The following is a 24,450-nucleotide window of genomic DNA, read 5'->3' as shown; positions in this document are numbered from 1 at the left end:
TGTGATTTATAGGATATTCATTTTTATCAGGATATTTTCTACCTGCAATGTTTTTATTTGTTGGCTTCATGTAGGCAATTTTTTACATACTGGCAATGGCAATAGAAGTTACTTTTAAATCTGGATCATTTTCATTTAGATATCATTTTGAATAACCACATGAAACATGAAATGAATCTGTTCCATGAAAATGTGAATATGAAAATCATAACTGGCACGCAGATCAATAGAAATGGTATGATAACTTGCCACTCCAAATGTAAAAGGTTGCCGACCGCTGGTGTAGCTTATTACCGGCAACTTCAGGAGCATAAGGCCAGCAGCAGCATGCAGCAGAAGCAGGAGGGTCGGGAACAGGTTTTTGTCTTCTGGTGGAATTGATCTCTCTGAATTGATCTCTGGCTCCCTCTAGTAATTTGTGTCTTCATTTTTAAATCGCAGTGCTTAAAGCATTAGACATGCTCAGGTAACATACATATAGTTAATTGTATTCAAACATAGGGTGGGTCTATATATGGAAAAATACACATAATTATTTTTTTGACCAATTGATTTTGACCAAAAACAGACGACTCCCGGTCGACCAAGATTTGTTTTAGTCAGGGACAGCACTAGAATCGGCGGAATGAATACACCGCTGATCACACGCAAACACAATTCATAGCAGCCACATACAAACAGCATGATCACTTGCTCAATGTATAATTCCTTCTTGCATCTACACGCTCTCCTCCTCTCACCTTTTCCCTTCGCTTGTGGACTTCAGTGCAGTGAAAGAAGGAGGGAGATAGAGGGAGAGGGTGAAGGAGAGAGGGTGGAAAGAGAGATAGACAGAGGGGAGGGAGAAAGAGATAAGAGAGAGAGAGGGAAGGAGGCAGAGAGAGAGGAGGGTTCATGTCTGTGATGCCTTTCTCTATGCTTCCATGTTGTGATGTTAATCGTCCCCCATTGAGTGGAATGTATTCACTTAGGAATCAACCCTGTGACACTCATCATTTCCCATTGACTGCAATGTATTGACATAAGCTTCAACCCTGTGACACTAATCTTTTCCTGTTGACATAAGCGTCAACACTGTCACTAATTGTTCCACATTGACTGCAATGTATTGATATACACGTCAAACCTGTGACACTCATCTTTTCCCATTGAATGCAATGTATGTCATAAACATCCACCCTGTGACACTCATCTTTTTCCCATTGAATGCAATGTATTGACATAAACATCAACCCTGTGACACTTGTCTTTTTCCATTGACTGCAATGTATTGAGAAAAATGTCTGTTTTTCAAATCAAGGTTATCTGAATCCTTGTTTTGAAATGTATTGAAAAGTAATTGAAATGCCTGAAATAGTATTTGAACCCAGGTCTGTCACACACAAAGATGAGCATTTGGTTTTGTTCATTTTTTAATAACAATGGGGAGATGAAATATGCATGGAGGTGGGATTCCATATAGTTGGATTTAGTTATTTTTACATGCTTAGCAAGACATAGCAGACAGACAGAGTTATGTTTGACCCGTCTCTGTGTCTGTGTGCTCATTTGACACTGATCTCACTCACTGCAACATAATCAAGATGTTATCAGTAACAATCCGAGGTCGTCCTCCATCTGTTGCATGTTGGAGGCTTTTCAGAGTCAATGTTTGAACCAGGTGTGCTTTTTTTGTTTGTTTCAAACAATTTACTGCCTGAAATCTAGCACATTTAATTACATTCCATTGTAATTCTCCTAGCCTGCAACCGTGCAAGCAGATGGCAAGCACAGAGGGGATTGTAGACAGAGCAGACACACACAGAGCTTGGATGCCCTTCACTGTAAAGGCCTGAGCTTAATTAAATCAAAAACCAAAGATTATACCACTGAGGTTTACCATTGGTTCCTTCTCAGAATGGAACTACAAACACAACAGATGGGGGTTGTGGGTGATCCTTTGTTTATTTGATAATGTAAGGGAAACTATATGAAATGTGTGTGTAGTGTGGAGGGAGATCCATAAAGTCAACATCTGCGAGAGCAACAGAGTGAATGCAGAGGTTTGTTGCAGACAAACAGATTGTATATCTAAATATAAAACTGTACTGGACATTTTTTTCGTAAATTGTTTTTATAACAGTGTAGTTGCTATGGTAAAATAACAGTGATGTGCAGAGATTGATAGTGTATTTTAAAGTCTCCAAATCACCCAGAACCTACACCCTGCTGTCTCCACAGGTCACAGAGTGAATGATGGACTGTGGCACTCCGTGAGTCTCAGCTCCCGAAGTCTCCAGGTCACCATGACTCTGGACAATGAGCCGTCCTCAACCATTGAGCTGGCGGACCACATGGACGCAGGAGACAACCTCTACTTTGGAGGTAAGAGGACAGATAATATGACCAATAGTTCGTTAGGTTTGAAAATATGTTCTGGTATTTACAGTAGAAACGCAATGACTTGATTAAACTGGGGACTGTAATACCTAAGAAGCCTCACTCTTTGGCATCGTCACTCAAGTGCCTTAGTGGCTCTTAATTTACATTGGCTTGTAAGCAGAGATTTACTTAATACATCCCTGTACAAACTTTAGCTTCCCAAAACTTGCCATGTACTGTACATCTCAAATCTTCTGATAGCTGGCGTTTTACTAAGCTGCTTTTAAAAGGCTTCAACTTGTATAATGGCATGTCTTGGCAGGTTTAACTCTGCTCTCTTTTTTTACATGATTGTCACTAAATCACAAATGTTGTATTTTCTGCTTGCATGTCTCCAGTCAATAAGTCAGTCAGCACAATTAGCAACTTAACATGCAGTGCCTTCGGAAAGTATTCAGACCCCTTGACATTTTCCACATTTTGTTACGTTACAGCCTTATTCTCATCAATCTACACACAATACCCAATAATAACAAAGAAAAAACACGTTTTTAGATTTTTTTGCTAATTTATTCAACAACAACAAACGGAAATGTCACATTTACATAAGTATTCAGACCCTTTACTCAGTACTTTGTTGAAGCACCTTTGGCAGCGATTACAACATCGAGTCTTCTTGGGTATGACGCTACATGCTTGGCACACCTGTATTTGGGGAGTTTCTCCCATTCTTCTCGGCAGATCCTCTCAAGAGGTTGGGAGGTTGGATGGGGAGTGTTGCGGCACACCTATTTTCATGTCTCTCCAGAGATATTCGATCGGGTTCAAGTCCAGGTTCTGGCTGGGCAACTCAAGGACATACAGAGAATTGTCCCGAAGCCACTCCTGTGTCAGCTTGGCTGTGTGCTTAGGGTCATTGTCCTGTTGGAAGGTGAACAGGTTTTCATCAAGGGTCTCTGTAATTTGCTCGGATTGTCTTTGCCTCGATCCAGACTAGTCTCCCAGTCCCTGCCACTGAAAAACATTCCCACAGCATGATGCTGCCACCACCATGCTTCTCCGTAGGGATGGTGCCAGGTTTCCTCCAGACGTGAAGCTTGGCATTCAGGCCAAATAGTTTAATCTTGGTTTCATCAGACCAGATAATTCCCAAGTGGGCTGTCATGTGCCTTTTACTGAGAAGTGACTTCCGTCTTGCTACGCTACCATAAAGGTCTGATTGGTGTAATGCTGCAGAGGTAGTTGTCCTTCTGGAAGGTTCTCCCATCTCCAAGGAGGAACTGTAGAGTTCTGTCAGAGGGATCATCACATTCTTGGTCACCTCCCTGACCAAGGCCCCTCTCCCCCAATTGCTCAGTTTGGCCGGGTGGACAGCTCTAGGAAGAGTTTTGGTGGTTCCAAACTTCTTCCATGTAAGAATGATGGAGGCCACTGTGTTTTTGGGGACTTTCCATGCTGCAGAGATGTTTTGGTACCTGTCCCCAGATCTGTGCCTCGACACAATCCTGTCTCTGATCTCCATGGACAATTCCTTCGACCTCATGGCTTGGTTTTTGCTCTGACATGCACTGTCAACTGTGGGACCTTATATAAACAGGTGTGTGCCTTTCTAAATCATGTCCAATACATTTAATTTACACTGCATCATCCTTTAGAAGTTGCGTCATACTGCAGCACAGCTTGTGTTCTGCTGCAGAATGCTATGGCATGTTATTTAAGTGTCAGCCATTGTTACCATTAATGCTAGTTAGTGCTAGTTTGACCACCAGAAGACATCTTTGAGAAGCATTTGACTGTTTTCAATATTGGCTGTACGAGAGAATTTAAAACCTTTTTTGTAAGATCATAGTATATGGGATTGATTTTAAGAAATGTAACTTAATTCATTTGATTAATATTATGGTGTTTCTATTCCAAGAAAAACTAAAACTAAACCCTCAGAGTTCCGTAAAATAATCCTAATATTTCCACACCATAATTGTAAGCTAACCAATACCCAAATGGAGATTCAGTGAAAATAAAATCTCATTGATTTATCAAGACCAGTCCCCATGCTTGTCTCAGAGCAGCGTGAAACTGTGCTGGAATAGTTGACCACACGCGGGTAGGCTATTGCTTCAAATCCTATTATAACAGCTAGATGACTTTGGGTGTTCCAGTAAGCAACAACTTGTTGCCTTCATTAGCCTACTTTATTCTTAAAAGAACTCCAGCACAGAGAAGAGAAAGGAGCCTTAGATAATTCAACAATAAAGTGATTGAATTCAGAAATGCTTTTGACCGTTTTTAATATTGGGCATCAACCAAAAACACAGCATCTACCGTGGTTTGAATTCGATTTAAAACATAAAACTATTTCAAAATGCATATGTTTATTAGGCTACTGTGCAGTCTGACAAAACCAACAGGACAATGAGAATAGGCAAAAATAACACACCATAATTCCTCTCAAGAGAATTAACATTGTTGGTGTAAATAACACAATTGTACAACATGGTAAGAGAACTGGTGAAGAAAGTTACCCCTCTACATACACATTTCTTGTGTTTACGTATAACAATAGCAACAGGAATATAATAAAAGTGAAATAAGTATTTGTTCTGACTTACATTTGGTCAAAAATGCACAAATATCAAATGAAAACAGTCTGATCTCCACAAAAGCCATCCTAACTAAGAAATACATTGTCATGACGTTGGCCTGTGGGTAAGGTTTATGACCCCCCCCCCCCATAAATACCTTTCTCCCTTCCCCTCTTGTTTCTGACCCTACTGAAGGACTGCTGAATAGCCTGTGTTAAATATAGAGAGTCTGGGAACATCAAACAAATGGGGAAAGGAACCATATTTTGGTAATAAAACCAGTTGGAAATATGCTTTGGAACGTAATGAGTATGGATGTCAGTTCGGTTGTCATCTGAGACATTATGACTGATGACAGGATGACATAAACTGTACCTGGGAAAGTATACACCCTCTAGTTATCAGAGTCACATGGAATTGTTATGCAATTGAAATGTTTGATATTGAAATTGTTTGTTAGGAGATTAAATGTAATTTTAGCTTCCAAATGAGAGAATTGGGTTTTCATAAGGAAAGTGCCCTGCTTGATCAGTGGCCCACCCCTGTGAAGAGACAGGGGTTATAAACGATGAAACACATCCTTCCCCCTCTCCACTATATAAGACTTTGACGAAAAGATAACCACATGTTCCAGTACATGAGGTCTGCAGCCTCTACGTTAGAAGGACACACGTCAAGTACAGAACTAAGCCAACCTCAGCGTGAGCTTTGGTGGCGAATGGTATGAACTTTGAGCTTATTCACTACAGAAGTGATACTTCCTAGCCGTTGAGTTAGCAGCGGCCACTGTAGACGTGGGCTAGGAAAGGACGGACGATGGATCCAGTCTAACAAACAGACGAAGATACCACCACATATCCAATTTACCACCAGAGACATTCTACCGAGGACAGGAAGATCTGTTGGCCAACCCGGCCAGCATCTACGACCAATATACCGAAGCGCAGCTCAGAGTAAATATTTATTGCATTTTCCTTTTCCAAATGGGCGGTAATTTAGTAATGCATAAGATAATGTATTTACAATAGCATAGCTGCTGTTTCTTTGTTCCTAAGTCTTCCCGCTCTTTCATTCAAGCCCAAGCCCCTTTCCTTTGTGTAACCAGCCATCATACAGGTTCCGTCCACCAGGGACGTTTTCTGTATGACATCATTTGTATTCTGTGTATTTGTAATTCTGTGTGATTAGTTTAGGTATTTAGTAAATAAATAATTAAACCCAATTTTGTATTGCTGATTCAACTTGTTATCCAGGGTTCGTGAAGATAGCCAAGAATTTACAACTTTCATTATGAGACTGAAAATAAGATAAGGGTTAATATTGACTGCTATCGATGTAAAATACAAAAAATATAAATATAAATAGGTCTTTAAGAGTTTATTCGGAAGATAACGGCTCTATAAACGTTCTTCCGTGGTGTCCCGACTTTCTAGTTAATTACATTTACATGATTAGCTTAATCAGGTAATATTAATTACAGAGAAAGAATTTTATAGGTTAGCATGTCATATCACTTAATCCGGCATAGCCAAAGACACGACAACATGTTGTTGGTTGCCATGGTGAATAATCCAATAATAATTGGTAGGACACATAAAAGGAAACATCAAAGAGTTTACCGGAATCTCTAAACGAAAATACTGGCAAATCAATAAAATATCCTTGTACAGTAGTAAATCTAATTAAATATAAAGGATTCTAAATTAATATCTAAGGGGCTTTTATAAAATTATAATGCAGGGTTAATAATAAATTAATATATTTGTAGGGGTTGATGCATTTTTTTGTTCGGGCAAATCTGGTTTTAGAGTACTTAACCATCGAATACATTGCAAGTTTGCCCATTTTGGCCTTTGGGCTACACTTTACAATAGGACTCAACTCTGACTGACCACAGCATCTATAGTGCTACAAATATATTATTGAATTCGATTTAAAAAAAACTGTTTTAATAGGTAGTCTTGCTTGTCTCAGAGCAGCACGAAACAGTGCTGAAATAGTTGACCACATTCAAGTAGGCTATTGCTTCAAATCCTATTATAACAATTGGATGACTTTGGGAGTTTCAGTTAGCAACAATTTGTTGCCTTCATTAGTCTACTTTATTCTTAAATGAACTTTTTTTGATAAAAAAAAAATACTATTTCAAAATGCATATGTTTATTAAGCTACTGTGCAGTCTGACAAGTTAACATACCCTTCATTACATAGTAAACATGGTAATGTGCCTAATTCCTTACATAAGGGAGAGCAGGCCATGTCCAGACTTTCTCGATGACCTGAAGTACTCATTAACTCTGTCTTTAATGCCTTTTCGGGTTGCATCAGTTATGGACAGAAACTTCTGAAAGTCAGTATTAATGATGAACACCCGGAGGTTCACTGGTAAGCCACATTTGCCTTGGTATCCATCCCAGTTGGTATTCTGTGTCAACTCGTGTTATCTCTCTTCGGTTACACATCCTTGGAATAGCAGAACAGCATAACAGTCTGGACGGACTTTGCTGTGCCTGGTGAGCAGTTCATCAAGTTTTGTTGTCAGAAGAGGAATGGAAATGTCAGGGTGAACCGACGACCTGACGAACCCGCCACATATGGTGACTCTGCCAGTCGGAGGTGGAGTTCCAGAGCTCACAGGTGTGCCTGGCATGGATTGTGACTCCATTTCCTTCCTCGCCCTCTTCATCGCGTCATTCTCCGCCTGACTCTCCGCCAAATCCTATTATAACAATTGGATGACTTAGGGTGTTCCAGTAAGCAACTATTTGTTGCCTTCATTAGCCTACTTTATTCCAATATTTCTTTCATTCAGTGATATTTATTCCCATAGTAATTCGTCATGGATCAATCCAGATGTGGTTATAAAACAATGCATTTGGTGGACGCAGTAAGAGTCTATTGTCCTGCTGATAGCCCATCAAGTGTGCATGGCTTCTTTTGTATTCTTAAAAGAACTCCAGCACAGAGAAGAGAAAGGAGCCTTGAATAATTAAACATGTTGGTAAAATACTGTTAGACTTGGGGAATATGGTCACGGACAGTGCTATTCGCCTGTGTTACGCCGAACGCGAAAGCCCAGGAAAAGGAACAGGTACAGTAGGCTACAATACTGTAAAGTTGGCCTAATAATGCAAAAAATAATGCTTAAATAAATTGACTGCTGGTCTTTACTGTATGCTGCACATTTTTACATTGTTTTCCATTTCCAACAAGACTATTCAAGCCATCGACTCACTGATAGTTGAAGATAATGAGTGATCGGCAAAGGAAATCTGGAATCTGCTGGCATCACAGCACAACATCAACATCGCTCTAATCACAGTCAGAAGACAGTTGAAGAAACTTGAGTGGACTTATGGAAAGGCTCTGTTACACATTTTATATACAGTTGAAGTTGGAAGTTTACATTCACTTAGGTTGGAGTCTTTAAAACTCGTTTTTCAACCACTCCACAAATGTCTTGTTAACAAACTATAGTTTTGGCAAGTCGGTTAGGACATGTACTTTGTGCATGACCCAAGCAATTGTTCCAACAGGTGTTTACAGACAGATTCACTTATAATTCACTGTATCACAATTCCAGTGGGTCAGAAGTTTACATACTCTAAGGTGACTGTGCCTTTAAACAGCTTGGAAAATTCCAGAAAATTATGTCATGGCTATAGAAGCAATAAATAAATCATTCTCTACTATTTTGACATTTCACATTCTTAAAATAAAGTGGTGGTCCTAACTGACCTAAGACAGGGAATTTTTACTAGGATTTAATAGGCTAATTGACATAATTTGAGTTAATTGGAGGTGTACCTGTGGATGTATTTCAAGGCCTACCTTCAAACTCAGTTCCTCTTTGCTTGACATCATGGGAAAATCAAAAGAAATCAGCCAAGACTTCAGAAAAGAAATTGTAGACTTTCACAAGTCTGGTTCATCCTTGGGAGCAATTTCCAAACGCCTGACGGTACTACATGCATCTGTACAAACAATAGTACGCAAGTATAAACACCATGGGACCACGCAGCCATCATACCAGTCAGGAAGTAGACGCAGTCTGTCTCCTAGAGATGAACGTATTTTGGTGAGAAAAGTGCAAATCAATTCCAGAACAACAGCAAAGGACCTTGTGAAGATGCTGGAGTAAACAGGTACAAAATTATCTATATCCACAGTAAAATAAGTCCTATATCGACATAACATGAAAGGCCGCTCAGCAAGGAAGAAGCCACTGCTCCAAAACTGCCATAAAAAAGCCAGACTACGGTTTGCAACTGCACATGGGGACAAAGATCGTACTTTTGGGCGAAATGTCCTCTGGTCTGATGAAACAAAAATAGAACTATTATGTTATGTTATGTTTGGAGGAGAAAGGGGGAGGCTTGCAAGCCGAAGAACACCATCCCAACCGTGAAGCACGGGGGTGGCAGCTTCATGTTGTGGGGGTGCTTTGCTGTAGGAGGGACTGGTGCACTTCCCAAAATAGATGGCTTCATGAGGGAGGAAAATTATGTGGATATGTTGAAGCAACATCTCAAGACATCAGTCAGGAAGTTAAAGCTTGGTTGCAAATGGGTCTTCCAAATGGACAATGACCACAAGCATACTTCCAAAGTTTTGGCAAAAAGTCAAGGTATTGGAGTGGCCATCACAAAGCCCTGACCTCAAACCAATTGAAAATGTGTGGGCAGAACTGAAAAAGTGTGTGCGAGCAAGGAGGCCTACAAACCTCTCTCAGATACACCAGCTCTGTCAGGAAGAATGGGCCAAAATTCACCCGACTTATTGTGGGAAGCTTGTGGAAGGCTACCCGAAACGTTTGACCCAAGTTAAACAATTTAAAGGCAATGCTACCAAATACTAATTGAGTGTATGTAAACTTCTGACCCACTGGTAATGTGATGAAAGAAATAAAAGCTGAAATAAATTATTCTCTCTACAATTATTCTGACATTTCACATTCCTAAAATAAAGTGGTGATCCTAACTGGATTAAGTGTCAGGAATTGTGAAAAACTGAGTTTAAATGTATTTGGCTAAGGTGTATGTAAACTTCTGACTTCAACTGTATGTATAAGTATATAAAAAAAATCAGAACATTAACTATGTGTGTTCTCTTGTTTTGTACTTTTCTGTAGTTTTGTCCCAATAATTCATCTGACAAACAGAGAGCTTTGCGTGCTGCAGGCCAAGGCATGGATCAAAGCTGGCGAGACGTTCAGTGACATCATCAAGAGTTATGCTGGACCCTATATCAGCGAGGTGTTTTTGTGACCACATTGTGATCTACTAATAGCCCTTGTGAAAAACAAGTGTTTGAGAACATGTTTTCAAAATACCTCCAGGGCCGATAGACAAGTTCCTTACGTTCTCCCCCTTCTACTTCCCTCTTCCATTTTTGCAGTAATGCTGCAATTAGTTGGTTGCAATTTTGGGTAGAGCAGACATTTCCGTGTTAGCTGCATGTGTGACATAACTCTACCAGTCCTATTTATGATATAATTTACAAAGATTTGACCTTTTTTAAACATTTTATTGAAAAATAATGTTTTTTTATCAATTAGTATATTTGAGTTTAACTACAATATTTATTGTATTATTTCATTTTCAAATAACCGAACGTGAGCAGTTGTAATCTGAATAAAGGTAAAAAGGCCATTCTTGAACATGAGGTGAGACATTCTTACTAATTTTATAGAAAATCTGTACGGATTTAAGTATAACTTTTGTATGACTGACACCTTTAGTGAGAGGTCTAATGCTTTAATATTTAATCATTTCTGCCCTCTGAATTCATATTCCTTATATAAATAGGCCCATGTGCACCTTCATCAGATGAACCGCAACATGTCGGCTAAAGCGATTTAATTCATGAATGCATTTGAAAGTTTTTAATATTGTGATAATGAAGAGCAAAATAATCATAACATTTCCAAATAAAAATCGGATTGATTATCAAGACCAGTCCCCATGCTATGTAATTCAGTGATATTTATTCCCATAGTAAATCGATATGGATCCATTAATATATTTAAAGTCCCTAATCTTGGCAAGAGTCTATTGTCCTGCTGATAGTTGAAATAAACGTCTGCATTTTGAAATCATTTTTTTATCATTCTTTTTTATGAACTAAAGCATAAAGATGTTGATGAAGAAATACTGTACAGTGTATGCTTTATCTGACATTTTGTAGTTGCATGAGGTTTGGAGTTAGAAATGTAAAACTTTAGAGTACTTTAATACATTTCAAGTTGGGGGGGATTTTTTTTTGCACCTAGCCAAGCTATCCTTTTGTAAACGTTGAAGAGTCTGTTGTCCTGCTAATAGCCCATCATGGAAACGTTGTTTCCCCCTATAGATTTTAGGCCTGCAAGTAGGTTATAATAATCCATGCCTTCTGGGAATGTTTAAATATCCAAAAGTTATGGGTGGAGTTAGAATTGTGGCTGTCAGAAGTATTAAAATCAACCAATTTAAATATGATTTATTATCCAAATGTTTAAAGTGCAACACGCATCTGATTATTCAATATGAATAGGATTTATTTTGTTTACATTCTTTATTGTAACCACAATGTCACAAATAATTGAGTACACACAACATGAGCAGATTAACTTGGTCAAAACAGTCAAAACATGTATTTATTAAAGACTATCAGACTGAAAACACCTCCATTCATCTACCAACAGATAGTCAATTTGTGCCACAGTTTAGACTACCGATAGATCAGCGATATGTTCGAGATGATTTTGTTTTCAAATAACTGAAAGTGAGCGGTTGTAATCTGAATAAAGGGAAAAAGGCCATTCTTGAACATGGGGTGAGACAATAGGTTCTTAAATGGAATATTATTTGCTCATATAATTTAAACAGGTCGCTAGGTGTAGTCAAAACCATAAGCAAATATGTGAACTGTGATATGACTAAAGAGTTAATCAGGGTGATTTTTTCACAAATAGACAGGTATTTTCATCAATGGCACGTTGTTTGAAGAGTCCACAAACAGGAGGTGGAGTTCCAGAGCTCACAGGTGTGCCTGGCATGGATTGTGACTCCATCTCGTTCCTCGCCCTCTTCAACTCGTTATTCTCCGCCTGACTCTCCACCAATGCCGCCTGACTCTCCGCCAATGACGTGACCTCCTGGCTCTGGACCAATGCATCAGCTGATTCATTTTACTATCACAATCAGATTCATTTTACAATCATAATCCTAACATTTCCAAATAAAAATCTGATTGATTTGATCAAGACCAGCTCTGGCATTCAGTAATAATAATAATAATAATTGTTGGATAATAGATAATCTCTCAGAACTCATTAAGAGCTGGCTTCTATCTTCAATTTAATCATTAATTCAGAAGGTCAAACCCAGAGGTGGCCTGCAGTAGGTTATCATTAACGGAAAATTGCATGTCAATTCATTAACCATGTGCCATGGAATCGGTACATCTAAAATCTCTTCCCAACTATTTTGCAATCTATATGGCACAGCTGTCATTTTTTGGGGTCCTGAAATGAAACTGGTATATATTTTTATTTATCACAATTTTCTTTAACCAATTTTGTTCTTTAATGCAGGGCCGACAGACGTGTTCCTTACTTTTTCCCCCTTCCACTTGATAAAGGTTCCAATTGCTATTTTTTTGTTAATCAAATAGTATATTTGAGTTTAACCACAATATTTGATGTATTATTTTTTCTATCTTTTCTGGTGGATTAAACTGAAATTGCAACCAACTTTCTATGGCTTGTTAAAAAAAAATATTTCGTTTTCAAATAACCGAAAGAGAGCGGTTGTAATCTGAATAAAGGGGAAAAGGCCATACTTGAACATGGGGTGAGACATTCTTTCTAATTTGTAAATAAAGCCAGTTTGTTATTTAGAACAATTTATTTATGTATTTAGAGGGAGAAAAAACAAAAGCCCACTTTGCCTATTTTTCGAAAATCATCAGTCCACATGTCAAATTAAATTCCCCAATTGTATTTACCCAAGTTCTCTCTTAACTCCAGGACCACCGACCGTTTTTTATTGTTGTTGCCTGATGCAGGACTCTAGTGCCAGAGAAGAGAGACTCAGACTGAAAACACTTCCCGTAATTTACGAAAAGATAGTAAATTTGTGCCACAGTTTAGACTAGCAATAGTTCCGCGTTCTAACTCCCCCTTGTGATGACAGAATGCCACCATCTAGCACTAACGGTCGCAGCATAAGCTCGTAACTTTTAAAGGAAGTTATTTTTGTTTTTATAGTTATAGGGTATTTTGTGTAGATTTGATTTATTTAATCCGTTTTAAGGCTGTAACGTAACAAAATGTGTGAAAAGTCAAGGGGTCTGAATACTTTGCATTATTACAGTAGAAGCTGGTTTGGCAGATGTTTTGTTATGTAAACATCCTTCTGCTGTGTGTTCCATTAGGCTGTCCCTCCTTGTCCCCAGCTGACCCAGGCTGTGAGAACCCCACATTGGCATTCCAGGGTTGCATGCGTCTCATTTCCATCAACAGCCAGCCCATGGACCTGAACCGGGTGCAACAAGGACGGCTGGGAAAGTACAAGGAGCTACAGTTTGACACATGTGGCATCCATGACAGGTATCACAATTGCTGTATACAATATTACAATTTTGAAATTATGTGCCAAGGTGACAACCTTCAACTCAAAGCATATGCATGGGACTTTTGTTTTTTGCTTATGCAACTAACACAAAACTTAACACTTGATTATTGTCAGACCTTGTTTTATATAATATGTTCCAGCAACTCTGTTTGGATTGTGCAAGCACATAATTGCTGTCTCCTCATTTGATTTTATGGCGCTGGTATAAAACATTGTAGTTTATTTTGGACCTGAAGCTTGTGAAATCCTTTTCTCACAGCTGAAGTGTGAGCAAATTAACAATAACACACATTCTAAGGCAGGGGACCTTTGAAGTCAGCAGCCTTTACAGGGTCTACAGTAATTACTGAGGAGGGTTGAGTAATTATAGAAACGTGGTAGGTTCCTAAGTTGCGCAATGGAAAAAGCAGCTGATTGGGACTGCTTTCGACTGTGTCTCTAATTAACTGTGACTGGAGTCAGAGTGCCGATTGACTGATTGCCAGACTGACAGTTTACTGTACAATTTTTACTGGGATGCCATGAAACCCAGTTAACTTAAGAGACAAGATCCCCTGAGAAGTGATGATGAGGAGAGGAGCTTATTTTTCTTTAGTGTTTCCAAAAGTGTTGGGAGCAAAATGTCTCATGTTATGACACCTCACCGAACATATTTTAATTGGGAACCCAGCATGAGAAACAGTAAGCAAAAATAATTATGTGGCAAAGCTCAAAAGAGGCAACTTGTTTCTTAGTGTTAAAATCTTGAACATTGTCTTGCTATTTTTATGTATAGAACCAGCACCCAGTACATTAGTCAAAGCACAATATGAATAATCCGATCTCTACATGCAGAGCTATACTGTAATTAGACTATACACTATTTCAGGATCTGCAACATGGAGTGTTTTTGGAGAACTGGTGATTTAAACAGCACCCATTTCTGAATGACTTTGTATTTCGTTCCTGTGGTGAGGAGTAAGCACTGTGTTTATGCTTGTGGGGTTCCAATAATCAACACAATAAAAAAAGGCTTCCATCTTCAACCTTTTCAATATAATGACAACCTACTTATAATTGCGTAACCTCCACTGAAACGGACAAATCACTGCAATCAAACAAGATTACTACATACCCTGGGAGTTGTTCTTTCTATCGTCTAACATTTTCAGAAACAGTGTTGATTTATCCTTCCCCCTGCTCAACACTGCCTGTATAAATAAGAGTATAACATAGCAAAGCTAGGCCTCCCTCTGTCTCTCTCCATCACTAATTCTCCAGCTTTAAATCATTCATGAGCAGCTGTCAACCTCCAGGACCCTGCCAGGCTCAGGGTGGCAGTCCCCTAACAGCCAGCGCAGGTTGACTGGAAGACCGCGGCCTCCGCATGCCACCGTGGAGGTGGGGGCCATGGGTTCCTAGAAATGTTCAATAAAGCCATTAAGGGACATGCCCAACCTAACTCAGCACTTTGGCTTGTGACATACTTTAAAGAAAAGCAATTCATTTCTTTGTCAGCGAGCGAACTAATTACATAACACAAAAAAAACTCGAAGAGATTATAGTACCTTTTGTTGAAGAGCTTTCCTTGCCATTCACTGCGACCACTAAAACTTTATTGTCCGGTTTATTGCGGAGGAACAGTTCTGCAAGTTGAGCAGCATAATTTTATGGTCCACGAAAGCCTTTTCTGTGTGCATGAATAAAAATAGCACAGCAGTAATTAAACCATCACCTGAACATTATCCGGAGAACAGTTGACTCCTTTTGTAGTGCTAAATAGGTAAATGGGTATTGTAATAGCTGTGTTGTATGTACAACCCCCACTAAACCAGAGCTCCCCTGGGACAGGTTTCACAATTGAAGCGGAATTAAATAATATATGCAAGCTTAAAAGGCAGGTAATTTTAGAAGGTACAGAGGCATGAGGAAGGCACTATTAATCAGAGTGTCTTTCCATAGCCAGTTTCACTGGTACTTTTTCTGCATATTGTTAACATTTACAGAGACCTCAGACGATTTGCAAAAATGTCATTGTCGTGTGGGAGAGGGGTGAGGAGAGTGGGGTTGGGTTGGGTTGCTTGCACCTGCCATAGCCATGCATGTTTACAAACAACTGCCAGCACAAACACCTGCTTTACTTGAATTTGAGCCCCACACAAAAATCAACAATAACAAAATTGTTATGAAAATCTAAACTCAATATTCTGTTTGCTAAATCTATTGTCACTGGAGAGTTTTGTATGCAGATGCTCATCTTTAAACCGCTCCCTGTGAAATTAGAATGAATAATTAAAATGTTAAGTCTTACAGTCGTTTTGTTGTTAAGAAGATGTCACAGATATCAAAACACCTGCCATCGTCATTCAAGCATATTTTATAATGTCATCAAAACCATTATCTCCAGCTAGTTCAGTTCAGTCAGAGAGTGGGAACAACCACATTGTTTTAGCATTGCTGTCTCCATGACTTTGCCTCTCTAGAACCAGGATACTTGGATTCCTTCCCACTGTCTGATCTTCCCTGTCTCTCCAGATGTCTGCCCAACTTCTGTGAACATGGAGGGCAGTGTTCCCAGTCCTGGAACACCTTCTACTGTGACTGCTCTGGAACAGGATACGCTGGAGCCACCTGCCACAACTGTGAGTCCCTGTCTGCTCTCCGGCTGTATGGGACATGACTGGGCTGACCTCTGTACCCATTGTGTTTTATTGTGTAAATACACTAGATGACCAAAAGTATGTGGTCACCTGCTTGTCAAACATCTCATTCCAAAATCATGGGCATTAATATGGAGTTGATCCCCCTTTGGTGCTATAACAGCCTCCACTCTTCTGGGAAGGCTTTCCACTAGATGTTGGAACATTGCTGCAGGGACTTGCTTCTATTCATCCACAAGAGCATTAGTGACGTCGGGCACTGATGTTGGGCGATTAGGCCTGGCTCGCAGTCAGTGTTCCAATTCATCCCAAAGGTGTTCGATGAGTTGAGGTCAGTGCTCTGTGCACTGGGGGCATTGTCATGCTGAAGCAGGAAAGGGCCTTCCCCAAACTGTTGCCACAAAGTTGGAAGCACAGAATAATCTAGAATGTCATTGTATGATGTAGCGTTAAGATTTCCCTTCACTGGAACTAAGGGGCCTAGCCCGAACCATGAAAAAAAGCCCCAGACCATTATTCCTCCTCCACCAAACTTTAAAATTGGCACTATGCATTGGGGTTGGTAGCGTTCTCCTGGCATCTGTCAAACCTAAACTTGTGTGCGGCTGCTCGGCCTTGGAAACTCATTTCATGAATCTCCCAAAGAACAGTTATTGTGCTGACGTTGATTCCAGAGGCAGCTTGGAACTCGGTAGTGAGTGTTGCAACCGAGGACAGAAGATCCGCTACGCCCTTCAGCACCCCGTTTTGTGGTCCCATTTTGTGAGCTTGTGTGGCCTACCACTTCACGGCTGAGCCGTTGTTGCTCCTAGACGTTTCCATTTGACTGGGGCAGCTCTAGCGGGGCAGCTCTAGCAGGGCAGAAATTTTACAAACTGACTTGTTGGAAAGCTGGCATCCTGAGTCACTGAGCTCTTCAGTAAGGCTATTCTACTGCCAATCTACGTCTATGGAGATTGCATGGTTGTGTGCACGATTTTCTACACCTGTCAGCAACGAGTGAGGTTGAAATAGCCGAATCCACTAATTTGATGGGTTGTCCACATACTTTTGTATATATAGTGTATACTAATCAGCAAAAAAAGAAACGTCCCTTTGTCAGGACCCTGTCTTTCAAAGAAAATTTCTAAAAATCCAAATAACTTCACAGATCTTCATTGTAAAGGGTGTAAACATTTACATTTACATTTACATTTAAGTCATTTAGCAGACGCTCTTATCCAGAGCGACTTACAAATTGGTGCATTCACCTTATGATATCCAGTGGAACAACCACTTTACAATAGTGCATCTAAATCTTTTAAGGGGGGGGGGGTTAGAAGGATTACTTTATCCTATCCCAGGTATTCCTTAACCTCTATGGGCTCCGTGGTGCACTCCATCAACAGCAGGTGCATTTCAAGAGCGGCAAATTTGAATCCAAATAAATGTCAAAATTCAAATTTTTCAAACATACAACTATTTTACACCCTTTGAAAGATAAACATCTCCTTAATCTAACCACGTTTTACGATTTCAAAAAGGTTTTACGGCGAAAGCATAAATTTAGAGTATGTTAGGACAGTACATTTACAAGAGTTGTGTGTAATGTTTTGTCAAGTCAAAGACAGGGTCACCAAAACCATAAAACCAGCTAAAATGATGCACTAACCTTTTACAATCTCCATCAGATGACACTCCTAGGACATTATGTTAGACAATGCATGCATTTTTAGTTCTATCAAGTTCATATTTATATCCAAAAACAGCGTTTTACTATGGCATTGATGTTGAGGAAATCGTTTCCCTCCAATAACCGGCAGTCAAGTCAGCATCACAAATTAAATAATTAAAATTAGAAAACATTGGTAAAATATTATATTGTCATTTAAAGAATTATAGATTTACATCTCTTGAACGCAATCAACTTGCCAGATTTAAAAATAACCTTACTGGGAAATCACACTTTGCAATAATCTAAGCACTGCGCCCAGAAAAATACGCGTTGCGATACAGACTAGTCGTCATGTTGGGGAGATCTAAAATCGAAAATACTATGTAAATAATCCATTACCTTTGATTCTCTTCATCAGATGTCACTTCCAGGTATCACAGGTCCATAACGAATGTAGTTTTGTTCAAAAAAGCTCATCATTTATGTCCAAAAATCTCCGTCTTGTTAGCACATGATCTAAGCCCGCCGGACTTCACTTCATGAACGAGGGGAAAAAAAATATTTACGTTCGTTCAAACATGTCAAACGTTGTATAGCATAAATCATTAGGGCCTTTTTAACCAGAACATGAATAATATTCAAGGTGGACGAATGCATACTCTTTTATAACGTATTGGAACGAGGGTACCCAACATGAACTCGCGCGCCAGGTGTCTAATGGGCCATCATCGTTCCATGGCTCTTGTTCGGTCAGATCTCCCTCCAGAAGACTCAAAACACTTTGTAAAGGCTGGTGACATCTAGTGGAAGCAATAGGAAGTGCCAAAATATTCCTCAGCCCCTGTGTTTTTCAATGGCATAGGTTTAAAGGTAATACAACACATCAGGTATCCACTTCCTGTCAGAAAATGTCTCAGGGTTTTGCCTGCCAAATGAGTTCTGTTATACTCACAGACACCATTCAAACAGTTTTAGAAACTTTAGAGTGTTTTCTATCCATATATAATAAGTATATGCATATTCTAGTTACTGGGTAGGATTAGTAACCAGATTAAATCGGGTAAAAAAAAAATATCCAGCCGTGCAAATGCTGCCCCCTAGCCCTAACAGGTTAAAGAGGTGGGGTTTCAGGTGTCTCCGGAAGGTGGTGATTGACTCCGCTGTCCTGGCGTCGTGAGGGAGCTTGTTCCACCATTGGGGTGCCAGAGCAGCGAACAGTTTGGACTGGGCTGAGCGGGAACCGTGCTTCCTCAGAGGTAGGGGGGCCAGCAGGCCAGAGGTGGATGAACGCAGTGCCCTTGTTTGGGTGTAGGGCCTGATCAGAGCCTGAAGGTATGGAGGTGCCGTTCCCCTAACAGCTCCGTAGGCAAGCACCAGGGTCTTGTAGCGGATGCGAGCTTCAACTGGAAGCCAGTGGAGAGAGCGGAGGAGCGAGGTGACGTGAGAGAACTTGGGAAGGTTGAACACCAGACGGGCTGCGGCGTTCTGGATGAGTTGTAGGGGTTTAATGGCACAGGCAGGGAGCCCAGCCAACAGCGAGTTGCAGTAATCCAGACGGGAGATGACAAGTGCCTGGATTAGGACCTGCGCCGCTTCCTGTGTGAGGCAGGGTCGTACTCTGCGAATGTTGTAGAGCATGAACCTACAGAATCGGGTCACCGCCTTGATGTTAGTGGAGAACGACAGGGTGTTGTCCAGGATCACGCCAAGGTTCTTAGCACTCTGGGAGGAGGACACAAGGGAGTTGTCAACCGTGATGGCGAGATCATGGAACGGGCAGTCCTTCCCCGGGAGGAAGAGCAGCTCCGTCTTGCCGAGGTTCAGCTTGAGGTGGTGATCCGTCATCCACACTGATATGTCTGCCAGACATGCAGAGATGCGATTCGCCGCCTGGTTATCAGAAGGGGGAAAGGAGAACATTAATTGTGTGTCGTCTGCATAGCAATGATAGGAGAGACCATGTGAGGATATGACAGAGCCAAGTGACTTGGTGTATAGCGAGAATAGGTGAGGGCCTAGAACAGAGCCCTGGGGGACACCAGTGGTGAGAGCGCATGGTCCGGAGACAGATTCTCGCCACGCCACCTGGTAGGAGCGACCTGTCAGGTAGGACGCAATCCAAGCGTGGGCCGCGCCGGAGATGCCAAACTCGGAGAGGGTGGAGAGGAGGATCTGATGGTTCACAGTATCAAAGGCAGCAGATAGGTCTAGAAGGATGAGAGCAGAGGAGAGAGAGTTAGCTTTAGCAGTGCGGAGAGCCTCTGTGACACAGAGAAGAGCAGTCTCAGTTGAATGCCCAGTCTTGAAACCTGACTGATTAGGATCAAGAAGGTCATTCTGAGAGAGATAGCAGGAGAGCTGGCCAAGGACGGCACGTTCAAGAGATTTGGAGAGAAAAGAAAGAAGGGATACTGGTCTGTAGTTGTTGACATTGGAGGGATCGAGTGTAGGTTTTTTCAGAAGGGGTGCAACTCTCGCTCTCTTGAAGACGGAAGGGACGTAGCCAGCGGTCAAGGATGAGTTGATGAGCGAGGTGAGGTAGGGGAGAAGGTCTCCGGAAATGGTCTGGAGAAGAGAGGAGGGGATAGGGTCAAGTGGGCAGGTTGTTGGGCGGCCGGCCGTCACAAGACGCGAGATTTCATCTGGAGAGAGAGGGGAGAAAGAGGTCAAAGCACAGGGTAGGGCAGTGTGAGCAGGACCAGCGGTGTCGTTTGACTTAGCAAACGAGGATCGGATATCGTCAACCTTCTTTTCAAAATGGTTGACGAAGTCATCCGCAGAGAGGGAGGAGGGGGGGGGGAGGGGGAGGAGGATTCAGGAGGGAGGAGAAGGTAGCAAAGAGCTTCCTAGGGTTAGAGGCAGATGCTTGGAATTTAGAGTGGTAGAAAGTGGCTTTAGCAGCAGAGACAGAAGAGGAGAATGTAGAGAGGAGGGAGTGAAAGGATACCAGGTCTGCAGGGAAGCGAGTTTTTCTCCATTTCCGCTCGGCTGCCCGGAACCCTGTTCTGTGAGCTCGCAGAACGAGAAACACTGTTTCCCATGCTTGTTCAATGAACCATAAACAATTAATGAACATGCACCTGTGGAACGGTCGTTAAGACACTAACAGCTTACAGACGGTAGGCAATTAAGGTCACAGTTATGAAAACTTAGGACACTAAAGAGGCCTTTCTACTGACTCTGAAAAACACCAAAAGTAAGATGCCCAGGGTCCCTGCTCATCTGCGTAAACATGAGTTAGACATGCTGCAAGGAGGCATGAGGACTGCAGATGTGGCCAAGGCAATAAATTGCAATGTCCGTACTGTGAGATGCCTAAGACAGCGCTACAGGGAGACAGGACGGACAGCTGACCGTCCGCGCAGTGGCAGACCACGTGTAACAACACCTGCACAGGATCGGTACATCCGAACATCACACCTGCAGGACAGGTACAGGATGGCAACAACAACTGCCCGAGTTACACCAGGAACACACTCTCTCTCCATCAGTGCTCAGACTGTCCGCAATAGGCTGAGAGAGGCTGGGCTGAGGGCTTGTAGGCCTGTTGTAAGGCAGGTTCTCACCAGACATCACCGGCAACAACGTCACTGGACCAGACAGGTCTGGCAAAAAGTGCTCTTCACTGATGAGTCGCGGTTTTGTCTCACCAGGGGTGATGGTCGGAATCGCGTTTATTGTAGAAGGAATGAGCGTTACACCGAGGCCTGTACTCTGGAGCGGGATCGATTTTGAAGTGGAGGGTCCGTCATGGTCTGGGGCGGTGTGTCACAGCATCATCAGACTGAGCTTGTTGTCATTGCATGCAATCTCAAGGCTGTGCATTACAGGGAAGATATCCTCCTCCCTCATGTGGTACCCTTCCTGCAGGCTCATCCTGGCATGACCCTCCAGTATGACAATGCCACCAGCCATACTGCTCGTTCTGTGCATGATTTCCTGCAAGACAGGAATGTCAGTGTTCTGCCATGGCCAGCGAAGAGCCCATATCTCAATCCCATTGAGCACGTCTGGGACCTGTTGGATCGGAGGGTGAGGGCGAGGGCTATTCCCCCCAGAAATGTCTGGGAACTTGCAGATGCCTTGGTGGAAGAGTGGGGTAACATCTCACAGCAAGAACTGGAAAATCTGGTGCAGTCCATGAGGAGGAGATGCACTGGAGTACTTAATGCAGCTGGTGGCCATACCAGATACTGACTGTTACTTTTGATCCCCCCCCCCCACACCTTTGTTCAGGGACACATTATTCCATATCTGTTAGTCACATATCTGTGAAACTTGTTCAGTTTATGTCTCAGTTGTTGAATCTTGTTATGTTCATACAAATATTTACACATGTTAAGTTTGCTGAAAATAAATGCAGTTGACTGTTAGAGGACGTTTCTTTTTTTGCTGAGTTTGTATGCGACAGGGTTGACCACTATTCCCATTCTGTTTCACTATGTAAATTAACAATCTAGTCTCACTATTTCCATATCTAATATGTTGTTTTAAGGTTTAGCCATAGATTGTTATGCATACTTAGAGGGTGTTTGATGAGATCGAGACACTATAATTATTGCTAGGCCACCATCACATTTTAAATGGAAACATATAAAAATATACACAACCCCATAATAAAACTGTTTCTGCAAGCATTTTTCTTTTTGTAACAGCCTGTGACAATATTTTATTACATTTACCCTACTCAAATTGTATTTTCATTCTCTACTCCCGTGTGTTCCTCTGTAGCCATCTATGAGGCATCATGTGAGGCCTACAGGTTGACTGGCAGCTCCTCAGGCTACTTCTCCATTGATCCAGATGGCAGTGCACCTCTGGGGGCGACACAGGTCTACTGCAACATGACAGGTGAGCTGCCATCCTGGCCCTCAACCCTACATAGACATTTAGACTGATGGCCTTTATGATCTTGTTGTCAGACTAATCTAGATTTTCAGCCAGAATTATACTTTAGATCGGATTACCATTGATCATAATCCAACAATGTTATGATGATTCAGATCAATCTCAGTCTATTTCATTGATCTTCATGGGCTTTATTTAAGACAGGTACATTCTGGATTAAATGCGTTTTTCTTTTCCCTTTATCCCTTTATTTGGGAAGCAGCCACATTAGACCATTTCATATCTGTAAAATCAGAATGCACTCTAGCGAGGTTGACAGAGACTGACTGGTAATTAGGGGGACTGTCAGATATGTAAATACCTCCCAGTTTGGTACAGGATCATGAATAATTATACATCATATTCAAATCACTCCCCGAAATGAAACTTAACGTACAATCAGTACTGTGCTCTCAGATTCTGACTCTGACTTTCTGACTTGTCATCCTCAATTATTCTATTTATGCATGTGCCTTTTACATCTGTTTTTAAAAGTGTCAAAATAAACTAAACTAAAACCTGTTTATTTTCTCAATATTGTGCGTGTAGAGGACAAGGTGTGGACAGTGGTGACCCACAACAGCACAGATCCAGTCAGGGTCCAGGGTTCTACTCTCCAAAAGCCCTACGTTATGAAGTTCAACTACAGCGCCTCAACTGAACAACTGATGGCCCTCGTGGCCGGGTCAGAGCAGTGTCAACAGGAAGTAGTATACAGCTGCAGGAAGTCCCGCCTCTTTAACACTTGGGGTGAGCATTTCCAGTATTGGCTTGTAACGTGATTGAAACTTTATCTCCTCAAAACAGTTCAGTTACAGATATTTAGCACATTTCAGTTAGCAGGCAACCGAAGCACAACCCATTTATTACCCATTGTTTGTCCATGTAGAGTTTGTCTATTCCCAGCTGTATAAATTCTATTGAACATTGTTTGTGTGCCGTCGCATGGGGAGTTGAAGAATTCATCTAGCTAGTGAGACCCCTTTATTCCCTCAGTTTTCTCATCGCTTGGGGAGAACCCAACTATAGGTTAATCATTTATGAAAAATGTATGTAGTCAGATCTCTATGAGGTGAATACAATGTCACCGCAGACAATAAACAACTTTATTATGCCCAAACAACAAGATCATTAAAGGAAGAAAATACTTTTATTTTCAGGCCCAGTAGATATGAAACAAAACATAATTGCTTTCATTGTTTACTTGAATGCTTCAGAAACCGTTGTTGTCTAAAAAATAAGAGATTTAAAACCACAGCTCACTGTAATTGGACTTGCAAACAAAAGATGCTCCTTATATTACCGCTGTAACCATGTTTCCATCCAGTTTTTTATGCAAGTAAAGTCATAAAGTACAAAAAAAAATCATGACAGCTGTAATGGAAACAGGAAGATTCGGTGTAATTTTATAAATGCAGACAGAGCATTTGTTCATTCAACATGTTGGGATCTTTTTGTGTCGGTAAAGTGCACGGTGATGAGCTTGATGCTGCTTTCCATTAAATATCACAGCTCTTATTCTGGTGACATGATGATCGATGCTTGATTACCGTTTGACAAATAAAAACATTCTCGCTCTTACCCATAATAATCTCATCATGTAGACTAGCCTACCCTCACAGCCTACCCGCACTGTATCTGTGAGCTGTTGGCTAGAGCCCAGGTACCAAGACCAGAGTAGGTACATTTTCTACTTAACACAACAGTTTTTG

At 41.2% G+C, this 24,450-nt stretch overlaps 1 protein-coding gene across 1 annotated transcript in view; it reads left to right on the top strand.

Moving 5' to 3' along the window:
- Positions 1 to 24,450, top strand: part of LOC106586279 (contactin-associated protein-like 5) — a 129,143-nt gene that overhangs the window by 85,179 nt on the left and 19,514 nt on the right. The window contains exons 9-13 of the mRNA XM_014173405.2: positions 2,221 to 2,364; positions 13,359 to 13,533; positions 16,073 to 16,179; positions 22,583 to 22,702; positions 23,288 to 23,488. Coding sequence (XP_014028880.1) covers positions 2,221 to 2,364; positions 13,359 to 13,533; positions 16,073 to 16,179; positions 22,583 to 22,702; positions 23,288 to 23,488 — 747 coding nt within the window. The remainder of the gene's footprint in view (positions 1 to 2,220; positions 2,365 to 13,358; positions 13,534 to 16,072; positions 16,180 to 22,582; positions 22,703 to 23,287; positions 23,489 to 24,450) is intronic.

The sequence above is a fragment of the Salmo salar genome, chromosome ssa25, assembly GCF_905237065.1.
Source record: "Salmo salar chromosome ssa25, Ssal_v3.1, whole genome shotgun sequence".
Classification (NCBI taxonomy): domain Eukaryota; kingdom Metazoa; phylum Chordata; class Actinopteri; order Salmoniformes; family Salmonidae; genus Salmo; species Salmo salar.
The sequence above is the reverse complement of the archived record's forward strand: the minus strand, read 5'-3'. Positions and strand labels throughout refer to the sequence as shown.